At 37.7% G+C, this 13905-nt stretch overlaps 1 protein-coding gene across 1 annotated transcript in view; it reads right to left on the bottom strand.

Annotated features, from left to right (window-relative positions):
- Ikzf3 (IKAROS family zinc finger 3) overlaps positions 1–13905 on the bottom strand; it is an 83187-nt gene that overhangs the window by 21258 nt on the left and 48024 nt on the right. Inside the window, exons 4-6 of the mRNA XM_020175476.2 lie at positions 7188–7448; positions 5361–5528; positions 2947–3063 (exon numbers count right to left, since the gene is read on the bottom strand). Of these exons, the coding sequence (XP_020031065.2) occupies positions 2947–3063; positions 5361–5528; positions 7188–7448 (546 nt within the window). The remainder of the gene's footprint in view (positions 1–2946; positions 3064–5360; positions 5529–7187; positions 7449–13905) is intronic.

Here is a 13905-nt window from a genome sequence, read left to right as displayed (position 1 = left end):
AAATTCCTAAAAAGGTTGTGAGAATGGAAAGTAAGGTGGTAACCTCACTTCAAAATCAATAATTTATTTGTTGTATGTAGAGTATAATTTATTGATTTCTTCCCCATTTGTAGGAGAATCAACACACACACACACACACACACACACACACACACTATGTGTTATTATACTTCTTTTGCTAACTAGGTAATATGTAACCTTTGAAAAAGATAGCTTATCAAGCCCAAAAGTGGAAAAAAGTGAAAAAAACCCTTAAATATCCATTAACTGATGAATGGATAAAAAGAATGTGGTAAATCCGTAAGATGGAGTATTATTCATCCATAAAAAGGAATGAAGCACGAATACATGCCTCAACATAGATGAACTTCAAAACCATCATGCTAAGTGGAGGAAGCCAGCCATAAAAGGCTACATATTATGTGATTCCATTTATATGAAATGAATTTATATGAAATGTCTAAACCCATAGATAGAAAGTAGATTAGCAAGTTGCCAGGGGATGGAGGGAGGGAAGTGGCTGGTGGTGGGTATAGGTTTCATTTGGGAGGTATAAAGTGTTCTGGAATTAGATATTAGTGATGGTTCTACAACTTTGGAAACATACTAAAGACTGTTGAATTGTATACATTAAGAAGGTGAATGTTATGGTATGTGAATTATATCTCAAATTTTTTAAAAATAAAAAATATGGCCAGTCACAAAAACTACTAAAGTGCTAGTCATTTTTAAGCTAGTCACTGAACTTTGACATATGTCAATTTCCCACCCCTAAAAACAGGAGGTAGGATTAGATGCTTTCTTTCATCCTTCCAACTTTAAATATTGTCAGTTCTATTTGGTAGATGGTGGATATACATCACTTGGGAATTTCTCACACTTTGCCTATTGTCTGAAATTCAAAACTGTAGATAAAGATGCCTATGTTCTGTCCTTGGACAAGTACTGCCTACCATTAAAGCATGTCAAAACCCTAGTTTTAGCTTGCATTTATTTATTTTTTTTAAAGGGAGTAAACATTTCTCTTTAGAAATAAGGAGGAAATCCAACTCCTTCATAAAAACTAAAGATGCCATCAGGATAAAAAGCAGAAGCAAGTTGCAAACCAACGGAATTCAGTTGGCCAGCTCCTAACACCATAAAAAAGCCTTTATCTAAAAAGTTTCCTCTCACTTAAAACGGGGACAGTTTAAATGCTCATGATTTCCACTCCATTTTGTCTGAATTTCCCATTATTTCTGTGATATTTTTGTACTCCTTCTGCTTTATACTGTTCAAACTATTCAACTGTAACTACTGCTGTCAAACACCAAATCCCTGAAGGATTTTTATCTATTCTAAATAAGCACTTGGTACACCTAAACAGACAAAAAGGTTTTCACCCCAAGCTGGGGAACAGGACTAAGAGTCATCTGGATGATGCAAAGAACTGCAGAAATACAACACAAAAAAGTTTCAGGTTGTTTCAACTAAAAGATGAGAAAGAAATAAAACCACAATTAATCTAGGGAAAGGCATGAAGTGTTTCAACCAGTGGCCAGTAGGCATACAAGTCAAATGACTGAATAACATAGGAAATCCCCAACCAAATATAAACATTGCAATAAATCACATGAGCAGACAAGGATATGACTGAGGTACAAAGAAAAATCCTTGTAGTTTTAACCAACTCTCCTTAGCCACTCTCCAACTTGTTCTACCCTCAGTCTTTGCCATTTTAGTAAGTGGAAATTTTATTTTTCATCACATCCCACATCAAACTATTAGGAAATCGTGTTGTCTCTTACCTTCTCTCCAACCACAACCCCCTTTTACTGGCTACTTGCCAGGGAGGTGCTCAATACTTGAGCCATGACACCAGCCCTTTTTGCTTTACTTATTCTTTTTCAAAAATGATTTTTTATAACCAGGCCAGCCTGAACACAATCCTTCTTCTTTTTTTTTTCCACAATCCTTCTTTTATGCTTTCTATATAGCTGGAATGACAGGTGAGTACCACCATGCTCATGCTCTTTTTATTGGTTAAGATGGGTCTTGCCGTTTGATAGGGTCTGGCCATGAACCATGGTCCTCCCAATCTCTACCTCCCAAGTAGCTAGGATTATAAGCATGAGCCACTGAGTGAGGCTCAAATATATAAACACAATCACAACACTTCTCATCATCTCTATCACTACCAAGACACAACTTTATCTGGCTTGAATTCTTGTAATGGGCTTCTAACTAGACTACCTAACTTCTAACCTTGCCCCAGGTACAATCTATTCTCAACAGCAAATAGAATAATTCTTTTCAAATGAGAACATCTCTTTGTGTTCAAAACCATTTAAAGATTTTCAATTTTACTCAGAGTAAAAGCCAAAGTCTTTACCATAGCCTACAAAGATGGACAAGATCTGCTTTCTCATTTTCTCTCTGGCTTCATGTCCCATTACTCATTCTGTTCCAGCTACAGGGGACTATTTATACTTCTTCAAGTTTGAGCCTCAAGGTCTTTTCACTTGCTGTTTCTTCATTATCTGCAGGGCTCACTCCATATACCTTGAAGTCTGTTAAAATATCACCTTCTGAAGCCTTCCCTGACTCCTCACCTTCAGCCCTCAACACCTGCTTAATTTTTCTCCGTAGCATTTACTGCCTTCTGACACTTTTTTTTTTGGTGGGACTGAGGTTTGAACTCAGGGCTTTCCACTTGCAAAGCAGGTGCTCTACTGCTTGAACCACACCTCCAGTCCATTTTGCTCTGGTTATTTTGGATATGGGGTCTCAAGAACTATTTGCCCAGGCTGGCCTGGAACCATGATCCTTCTGCTCTCAGCCTCCCAAGTAGCTAGGATTACCAGCAAGAACTTTTTCTTGTGGTGTCATTTTATTAGCATCATATCCCAACACCTTCAAGGGCAAATGCTCACTGAATGTGTGCGAAGTGACTGCTATGGAACTCACCAGCGTCCCCCAGATCAGAGCTCTGAAGAAATGTGCGGCAGCGCTCCTTGTGCTCCTCCAGGGAACTTCTCTGCTTGTAACTCCTTCCACAGAACTCACATTTGTAGGGTTTCTCCACTGGAAGGAGAGCACAGGGGGTCACTCAGTAATTCTTAGAGGCTACAGGGGCTCCCTCCAGATGATGTACTGGAATTCTCTGAAAACTGTACACTAGGAATGAGACTGCTGGCCAAAGACAGAGTGCTTGGATGCTTGTGAACTCTGTTATTTTTAAATTTAGTAAGCTGAAATAAGGCCATAGTCTATGACTATTATTACTATATTTTTTGTGGGAATGGAGTTTGAACTCAGTACTTTGTACTTGCAAAGCAGGTGTTCTATCACTTAAGACACACCTCTACTCCAGTTTTGCTCTAGCTATTTCAGAGATGAGGGTCTCACAAACTATTTGCCTTGGCTGGCCTTGAACCAGAATTACAGGCGTGAGCCACCAGCACTATTACTATTATTGTGCCAGAGTATTTTTCAAAAGGATCACCCCTCTTGTCACAGATGAAAGGCTTTGGATTTGATGATTCCCATTTCACATAGTGTTTGGCTTCAGGTTAAATCTTATTTCTTCTTGTTTAACAACATAGGGCTTTTTTATTCCTCAGAGAGGTTAATGTGGTATAAGAAGACATAGGATGGGACTCTGTTTTGTGACATCCATCTGGCTGTAAGTAAAGACTGCTAGTACAATTTGTGGGAGTTACTGTTAGAACATCAAAATGTTTGGATTATTTTAAATGCATCTCATTCTTGTCAAAGTGACTATAACGAAGTCTGGGCTAAAACAATAAAAACTGAGCTAATCAACTAAGGGTATTTTTGAATAATAGAATTAAAAGTGAATTGCAAAAATGACCTCATCTAAATTTCCAAGATGAAGCAAAAATTTCCTCATAAATTCATCAATGCAATTCAGATAACCTTTATCTTTTCAACTCCCATGTAAGCAATAATTTCAACTCTTTGTGCAAGACTGGTTTTTCTGATTTGTAGATACAATAATACCATAAAAATTTGTCAGAGTTTTAGGGACTGAAGTTTTTAATTTTTTTTCTTTTGAGGTGCTGGGGGTCAAACATAGCCCACTGTGCTTGCTAGGTAAGGGGTCTACCCTTGAGCTATAGCCCTTTTCTGAAATTTTTATTTTCTAGCTACTTTTGTTCTGCTTACAAACAGAGGCTTTGGGATTTGAAGCATTAAAAGATCCTTATGAAATCCCAAATTAAAATAAAATGCAGGTTTGCTAACAATGTTACATTTCTACATAAATTGGAGTCCTCTAGAATTTGTCTTAAAATGCCTATTATTATTTTTTTCTTGCTTGAACAAGGCAATAAAAGAGAACTACACTATGTTTTTTGGATCAAACTCATCCTTAATTCATTACTTTGTGAAAGGAGCTATAAAAGAAAGAAACCCTCTCTTTGCCATGTACTGTTTGGTGGGTTTTGCTGGGGTTTACTTGTTTAATCCTAGTCTCTGAATTGTGACCAGTTTTGAGGTTGGGTCTAGGTTTTAGTCAAAGCAGTAACGGGGTTGAGATAAAAACAACCCCCCCTTTTTTTTCAATTAAAATTTTGCCAGATAACATCAAGAACATGAGGTGCCAAATTTGAAAATAAAAGCAGACTTTTTTTTCTAAGAGGGAAATTCTAAATGGTGAAAAAAAATGTATCATCTTGCTTGGTCAAAATAAGGAGTAAAAACATGAAGAGAGCACATTTTTTATGAGTATTTATTGTTATACATATTTAAAGATTAAAAATAAGTAGGCTGACTAAGCCAAAAGTTGGGTTTAAGAAATTTAGTCCAGAATGGCCAAAAAGGACCCTCAAACAATGATTTACACTTTATTTACAAGTTTTTATTTTATTTTTTGGCAGTACTGGAGTTTGAACTCAGGGCCTTGCACTTGCCTGGCAAGTGCTCTACTACTTGAGCCAATGCCTTCAGCCCTGGTTTACAGTTTGTATCATTTATAAAATGTACATTATTTGCTTGTCTGGTCTTGTAAATGGAAAATGTGTGTGTGTGTGTGTGTGTGTGTGTTTAGGAAAACAATCTTTTAACAAGGTTTACCATAAGAAAATATCAATGGCTATAATAGTCTTACAAAAATTAAAAAGGCATTTTTACAGGGCAGGTTCTTCCTATCTGACTGTTGTTTTCCAAGCACAAGGATGTTGAGTCTCCACTGAGGCAGACAGAGAGCAATTAATGCCTTAATGGAAGTGCAATTAGCCCTAGAGGTCTCTTCTGTTGCAACCCTTCAAAATGGGAATGACAGATTCAAGCCTCCACTTTTAACGCTTTCTAGTTTCCACACAGTTACTACATATGGAATGCTCATGTCCCTCACTTACCAGAATGTGTCCTAAGGTGCCCCGTGAGAGCATCTCTCCTTTGGCAGGCGTAGTTACAAAGGTGACACTTAAAAGGTTTTTCCCCTGTGTGCAGCTTAATGTGGCGGAGGAGGTTACCTTTTTGAGTAAAAGATGCCCCACACTGATTACACTGGAACGGGCGTTCACCTTTAGAAAAGACGAAAAAGATTTCTGGTTACCAGGCAAGTGGAAAAGTATGCACAGATTAGGTCCTTATGGCAAAAGGTCATCTTGTGGATGGTTCTGTCCACAGTGGGATCACTTGGGAGCTGCATTTCCAGGAACGTGTAAGATTTACTTTGGGATCTTCCTCACAGAAAAGAATGAGCTAAAGAGCTCAGCAAGGCTGTTCTAGGTATCATCTTGTCTTGAATCAGAGCAAAGAAAACAAGAGTAGCTTAGGAGAGCGTTCTAAATGTAGGTTTTTTTTTTTTTTGACATTCTTTTTGAATATAATCTGCTTTGAAAAAAGACTGGGAGACTCAAGTCCTAATAAGGTGTTCCTTAACATCTTAGTAGCTAGTAATGCTTCTTTTTTTTTGGGGGGGGGTGGGTACTGGGACTTGAACTCAGGGCCTTCACCTTGAGCCACTCCACCAGCCCAGTTTTTTGTGATAGGGTTTTTGGAGATAAGGTCTCTTGAACTATTTGCCTGGGTTGGCTTTGAACTTTGATCCACCTGATCTCTGCCTCCTGAGTAGCTAGGATTATAGATGTGAGCCACTGGTGCCTGGCAGAAATGCTTCTTTTTAGAGTTTTCATATCAGATATCAGATGAAATCTATTCGCTTAGTCAGATTGCTGTATATATGCCTTCCCACGGGCTGCCTGCTTATTGTCTGAAGATATATATATATATATATTTTTGGTGGCACTGGTGTTTGAATCCAGGGCCTCACACTTGCTAGGCAGGTGCTCTTACCACTTGAGCCACTCTGCCAGCCCCTTTTGTGATGGGTTTTTTTGCGATAGGGTCTCATGAACTATTTGCCCTGGACTGGCTTTGAACTGCAATCCTCCTGATCTCTGCCTCCTGAGTAGCTAGGATTATAGGTGTGGGCCACTGGTGCTGGGCTTGAAGATACATTCTTTAAAACTATATCCTTTCCTCTACCAAAATTGAACCCAATATAGTAAGGAGATCTGCTTTTATTTAAAGTGTAATAGAAAAATAGGTAAAAGATGTCTAGGAAGCAAATCACACTTCAACTCCTACTTATTAACTGAAGGAAAAATATTTGGATGACCTAGAGCACTGTGCTCTCCACAGTCTCATTTTTTTATTTATTTATTAATGGCATTTGTAATACGTTTGTCAAATGCATGGTGAAGTAGTAAGTAAAAATACCAGAATTATAGCAAAGATCAACGGAAGTAATCCAAGACTCTTAAGTTTTTTTGCTTTTTTTTTTTTTTTGAGTACTGAGGTTTGAATTCAGGCCTCCATACTTGCTAGGCAGGTGCTGTACTGCTTGAGTCACACTCCCAGTCCTTTTTGTGCTGGTTTTTTTGAAGATAGGGTCTTGCTTTGCCCAGGCTGGCCAGGACCAAAATTATGCTTCCTGCTGTTGCTGGGATGACAGGTGCATACCTTAATGCCCAGCTATTGGTTGAGAGGAGGTCTCATGAACTTTTTGCCTATGCTGGCTTTGAATTGCAATCCTCATGATCTCAGCCTCCCAAGAAGCTAGGATTAGAGGCATAAGCCACTGGTGCCTAGCTTTAAATTCCCAAATTCTGCCACTTCATTCCTCATGTGACACTTTAGAACATTTTTCAGAAGAATGGAAAAAAGAGACTATTTACCAGTGTGGCTCCGTTTATGTACCATTAAGACATTGAAGCTAATGCAGGATAATCCACACACATCGCAGTTCATCTTTCCACTGGTTGGCCTGCTACCATCATATGAAACAACATGTCTCTCCAACTTAATGTTTTCATATTCATTATATTCTCTTGCATAGCTGTAAGGAATTTCAGGCTCTTCTGCATTCCCCATGGGCTCTGGCTTTAAAACATTCTCATCTCTGTCACTGTATTCATCTTTTACTTTCAACGAATCATCTGCAGGGAAGAAAATGTAAGAAATGAACAATGACTATATTGGAAGCTGTGAAAACAGCTCAGGAAGCAGAGACCCACAACTGAGAAATAAGTACTAAATTAAACTAACTAACAGACACAAAACAAGAAAATGCCATTAGTATGATCACTCATTATTTGAATTCAGAACCACAGTCAGAGCAAAACACACATACATACTCACACACATAAAAATAGACAGTGTTTTAGATTATCCAGAAAATTAGAGATAACAGGTTTTAGCTATGACTACTCAAAGAGACCATGAAACAAACATTTTGATCAACTTGTCCTCAGTACTGGGGGAGAAGAAAGGTTCTCAGATGTAGTGCCTTTTTTGGTGGGTGCAGTTAAAAAGGCAGGGTGATGTGTGCTCTTAGGTTTCAAGAAGAAAATACCATTTTGATCCTTCAAATACATCAATTTAGATTACCAAGATTGGGAGTTAAATAGTGCAGTTAGAATTTAAGCCAGGCTTTGCTTCTTCCTCTTCCATGTATATGAACTGCTAAAACTCATCTTATCTTCCTATCTCTCTTGGAACTGTGAAATAGTGTTGAGAAAGATAAAAGGAGAAGTAATTCTTCAATAAAAATTAAGGCACAACGTCCCTTCACGTAGGTAAACTGGACTCACTTAAGTGAGGGAAGGACATTATACCCAAGCTGAGGAAGTCTAAACTCAAAACGCTAGAATTGTAGGACTAAATGGAGGGACAGGCCCAAGTGAGTTGACTGATCTACAGTACACTTTAAAAGGGCTATAACACTTTTTTTTTTTTTTGGCAGTGCCCTGGGGAGAACTTATGGCCTCATGCATGCCACATGCTATGCAAGTACTGTCCCAATAAGCTTTATTTCCAATTCTGCTATAATATTCTTAAGATAAAGAACATAAGAAACAGAGAAGGCAAATTTATGTACTAACAACAACAAAACCTAAAAATTTGTCTGATGAAATTACAAGTATTTGTAAGGGATTTTTCACGTATAAAATATGCTATATAAATGCTTAGTTTTTCAAACACTGGGTCTTTAGAAATTGGAAGTTATACTTTTCTATGAAGAATCACAAATCAATGGAACTAAGGGCAAAAGGGAATTCAGAGCTCATTTAATCCAACCCTCTTGTTTCTCAGATGAGGAAATCTGGGAGCAGAGATGTTTTCAGTGATTTGTCCAAACTTACAAAGCCAGTTACTAGCAGCGGTGTGCTTAGAATGCTAAACTTAATCTTGAACTATCAGTTACTTGGATTTTACCAGATACCCTAGATGTAAAAGGTCAAAGTGGCTTCTTACCAATTCCATTCCACAACCTCCCTTCACTGGGTAGATGTTAACACCCAAAACACTCTGAAAAAATATTTTTAAAAACTACATCCCTTTCAAAACACATTAGTGTTGCTCCTGTTGCCACATAGGAGGAAGTACAACTGCAGCTGTGCCTGGCTTGCTACCTTCAACCCAAGTTTCAATTTTCACTTCTATCAAGGTTACCTTTCATCTATATTAACTGTGTTTGCTTAATAGAGCAAGACAGGGTCTAACCAACAGCAGAGCCATGGCTGTAACACTGTTTCACTGCTCACCACAATTCATGGTTCGCAACCTTGCACTCTTGACTGGCAGAGACGGAGGACTGCAGTTTAAGCACATACTATTCCAAATTTGCCCATCCTATGCATCTGGGTTTTATATATATGAATTGATACCTATGTCCTACTTGGAAAGAGTTTTATTTTTCTCTGGACATTTCTGGACGGAATTTATTTCCTTAAGTGTTTTTTTTTTTTTTTAAGAGAAGGATGCACCTGAGGCTTGCACCCTCCTGCGTTCCTCCATCACTCCAGCTGTGGGTGATATTCCACCAAAGCTTGAGTGCTTTTCAGTTTGCATGTAGGCGTTAAAAAGAACCTCAACGGAAAACTTCAGCTACTAAAAACCAAAAAACAGCAGATTGAAAGGGCCAGCAGAAAAGGATCCTTTTTATTTTGGTTAGAAAATATGAATATGACCACACACAGGCCACTTCACAGTTAGTGAATTGTTAAAAAATAGTAAGATAAATGTGTGGGGTCTTTCTGAAAACAAAAGACAGAAGACAGCTGTTTCTTTCTTCAGGATTTTGGCTTCAGTAGTTCTAATTTGGAACTTAATACCCTAACCTGGCTCAGGATCAGATCTTACCAAGGAAGATGGTATTTGAGATCAAGAACATAAGGGAAAACAAATGAGTCATATGGAAAGGGTTGGAAAAGTCCTTTGGACTGATTACTGGACCAAAAAAGTTCATGGTATAGTTGCTTATTTACCAATTTTAGAAAAAAAAAAAACCTGCATTACTTTTCTGCATGATTATTGGGGATCAGCAACTTATAGTTTACTATTAAGGTTATCTTTCATCTATATTAACTGTAAAGGCAAACAGTTACAAATTAGAATCTAAGGTACAAATAGTATTTTTGAGAGATTACTGGGCTTAGTTCCCAGCCTCTAAATATAGTCCACTGAAACCTCCAGGAAAGACACAAAATTGCTCTAATAAAGAGATTCATTTAACTTCTTAGGAGGATTTCTTGAAGTAAAGGAAATGAGGGCACTCTACTAGTAGACCTAGGAAATACTAATAAGTATGTCTAAAATAAAATATGTCATCTTTGACCCCAAATTTGTTTCTAATTTTTAATTTATTCATATTTACAGATGGCATATCCCTTCTTCCAGTCTCTAAGTCTTGAAACTGTGGAGTTCTTTCCCATTCTAACTCTACACCAAATAAGTCTTCAGATTTAGCAACTCTATATCCTTGGGCTCTTTGGGTACCAACTCCTCTTTTACTTTTCATTTGCAATTTAGTTGAGCCTCCTATCAAAAGATAGCTAAACTCATGCTCTCTCAACATTCCTTTGCAATTAGATTGACTACAAAGATAATTTATACTTACTGCCTCTACATCCCTGAAAATGTCTGTAATCTGACTTCTGCCTCCATCATTCATTGAATCTGATCTTCTAAAGATCATCAATTATCTCATGATTCTTAAATGCAATGCCTTTTTGTATACCATTCCAAATTCTCAGTTATTCATGACATTACTGACTACCATTTCTTGTTCTTCTATACTCCTATTTCTCCAATTAAATTGTACTACCTTTTCTTTTTTATTGCTTCTTTCCAGCTTTTTTTCCTCCATATACCTCCTAACTACTGTCTTTAACCCTCTGTTTTCTTCTCTTTGCACATCTCTTCTATGGCAACTTCATCCATTCTTAAGGCTCCAACTAGCATCTTATATAATTAATCTTCAATTACATCTTTCCAGGTGTAATTCCTTCTTCAGCCCTCTTTTCCAAAGTCTTCCAAGGTATCTTCCCAGTTACTCAAGCTGTAATCCTTATAATCATGCTTCCTTTTTCTTGTTTGTGCTCTAATTCATTTACTCATTGGTTCTCTTTTTATACCCCACCTCCAGGCTGTTTTTCTACCCATCATTTGGCATGACCATTATTCTCTCAGAGTCTATCACCTTTCCCATTACCTGTAGCCTCCACATTTGTTCTCTTTTCTAACTCATCTTCTACATTACCACAAAATTGTTCTTCCTAAAGCTATAGTGCTGGTCATAGCATGGTCTTGCCAAAATTCTTCAACAGTCTCCACTGCCAACAAAATTAAGCACAAACTCAGAAACAAAGAATTTTAAAAGGTCTTTTGAGATCTGGTCCAAACTTATCCTTAGAATATTGGTTCTTGACTACTACTCAGATATCTTTAACTAACTTAAACAACTTCTAAGTATTCTTGGTTTTGTTTTTATTATTTCCACTGACTAAAAGGTCTTTCCCCAGCATTGCCACAGATCTAAATCACATATATCTTCTCAGGTTAAACTAATATGCTATTTTTCTTCTATTATGTCTTCCCTGATCTGCTTAGCTAGAAAATAACTTGTCCCTTCTTTCGAGTTACTTATAAACTCTCCTCACTCCCCTTCAGACATGTTAGCTAGCTGAGGGCAGAAGCCATACAGGTGTTTTGTGGTGTGTGTGTGTATCTAATTCAGTATTCCCTATGACACTACTTAACCTGTATTTACTAAGTACAAAAGTTTTTCTTGGGTGACATGGCATGTTCCCATATTCCTAGTTACTAAGGAGACTGAGGTGGGAGGATCATTTGAGCACAGGAGTTTCTGGTCATCCTGGACAACATAGTGAAACTCTTATCTCAAAATAAAATAAAAAGCAAATGCCAGGTGCCTGTGGCTCACACCTAGCTACTTGGGAAGCTGAGATTGGGAGAATGGAGGTTCAAGGCTAGCCCGGACAAACAGTTCACGACAGCCCATCTCCTAAATAATCAGAGCAAAATGGACCAGAGGTGTGGCTCAGAGCACAGGCTTTACAAGCATGAAGCCCTGAGTTCAAACCCTTGTCCCACCAAAAAAAAAAAAAAAAAAAAAAGTAAAATAAAATCAAGTAGTGGGCATGAGGGTGCATGTCTACAATTCTAGTAGTGAGATGCTGTCTCAAAAACATACAATGGCAACTAAAAAATCCCAAAGACCAGAGGACTGCATGGTTTTAAAATAGAAAGTTTGGAGCTCCTATGGCAGCTTTACTAATCTAGGAAAGGGGGCAGGAAATATGCATTTGAAAAACACACTTTCCACATAAACTTTAAGAACAATGGAGTTTGACACAGTGCCCTACATCAGGAAGGCATCCAATAAATTCTTGGCCCATGGGAATATAATACCATTGCATTAGACTCCTAATTAGCCTACTGCGTATGCAAGCTCTGTTACACTACCTCCAGTTGCCAGACTAGTCATGCCGTGGTGATAAGCCCTTGTTTAGAGACTTTTAGTGATTTCATCTTACTTACAGAATAAAATCCAAACTTCTTAGTGAATCCTGGCCAGAACCTGTCTCAGACCTACCTGAGCATCTCATTTCTCAGTTCTCTGGAATCAGCCTTTTCTCTGTAACACTAGAACCTTGCTATGCAAAGAATGTCACTGGATCTAGCATCATCTGGGAGCTTGTTAGAAACACAGTCACTGGGCCTTGACCCAGACCTACTGGATCAGACTTTGCAGCTTAAGAAGATCGTCAAAGATTCTGCACAGCACATATGATTAATCACACTTCTCCAAGTCTGTTCTCCAACCTTTTTTTCCCACCATGCCCCTGTTCTATTTAAACCTTCAGATGTAGTTTAAATGCCACTTCTTTCATATAGTCTTTCTTGATACCTTTAACTAGAAAATACTCTGTTTCTTTGTTCTTGTATACCCATCTCATTTTGTTTTGTATTTAGCAAGATGCAATTAACTTCTACAGATACATCTTTAGTTGATATGTTCACATATAATGTTACATGTAAAACCAACAACACTTTTCTACTGATTTACATGATATGATTAAGAGATGTTTATCATCATTTTTCACTGTTTTTAAATTATCAGGGATTGGCAACCCTTAAATTATTTTGTAAAGGCAGAAAATCATAAAAGTCTGGCTACAAATACTTGAATATACTAGAGGAAATGCTTTTAGTATCCCAAAGTCTTTTGCAAAGTGAATAAACCTTTTGTAATGTGAATAATCCCTCACTGTGATTTTGTAAATTCTAATCTTCTTAAAATATGTATTAGGTTTCTCAGGCATACAATATAAATTGACACATAAAAGATCATCGAGACTCTTCATAGGCACTAGCAAAACTTTCTTAAGTCAGGTGGTAGGTCTATGAATACTTGTTTAATGATTATTCTTTAAACTGCAAGTATAATTATATTTGCCTTTTTGTATGTATGATCTATTACATAATAAAAAACGTTACAGGCTTCCTAAGTAAATTTTTTATAACTGAACTTGTAGAGAAAAGAACCTAGCAAACTACAAATTGCTGATAAAGGTAATTGCTATACATTCCCAGAGGGAGGAAGAGATGTCTAAATTGAATCTAACCCATAGGAAATTAGATTAAACCAAACTTCTTTCTAAAGGAGCTGCTCTGGGGTACAATTGTTCCCATCTTTGTCTATGTTCTGGAGGCCTCTTAGGAAGATGATACACACTAACACACACACCCCCCAGAGAGAATTTTGTAGGCTGAAGAGAACAAAGGTTTGGCTCACTGGGGCTGATGCACATGGTTTCATTTCCTGGGGTGATGGTTATCACATGAAAGGCTTGCACTCCAGAGTAGACATTTTTGGTTTCACCTGAGACATTGCAAAAACAATGGGTCCTGGAAAGGATCCAACATCTAAATCCTTCAGGGGCAATAGCAGTCTCAGCCAACTGTGCCTCAGTTTGTTTTTATAGGCACATAAAATGCTCTGCTGGAGAAAAGAACTTATCAAAGATACAAAAAGAACAGACAACTTGGGTGCTTTGGGTAGCATGATTTACTAGAAACTTCCTAGTG

This window comes from Castor canadensis, chromosome 11 (genome assembly GCF_047511655.1).
Source record: "Castor canadensis chromosome 11, mCasCan1.hap1v2, whole genome shotgun sequence".
NCBI classification, from domain to species: Eukaryota; Metazoa; Chordata; class Mammalia; order Rodentia; family Castoridae; genus Castor; species Castor canadensis.
The sequence above is the reverse complement of the archived record's forward strand: the minus strand, read 5'-3'. Positions and strand labels throughout refer to the sequence as shown.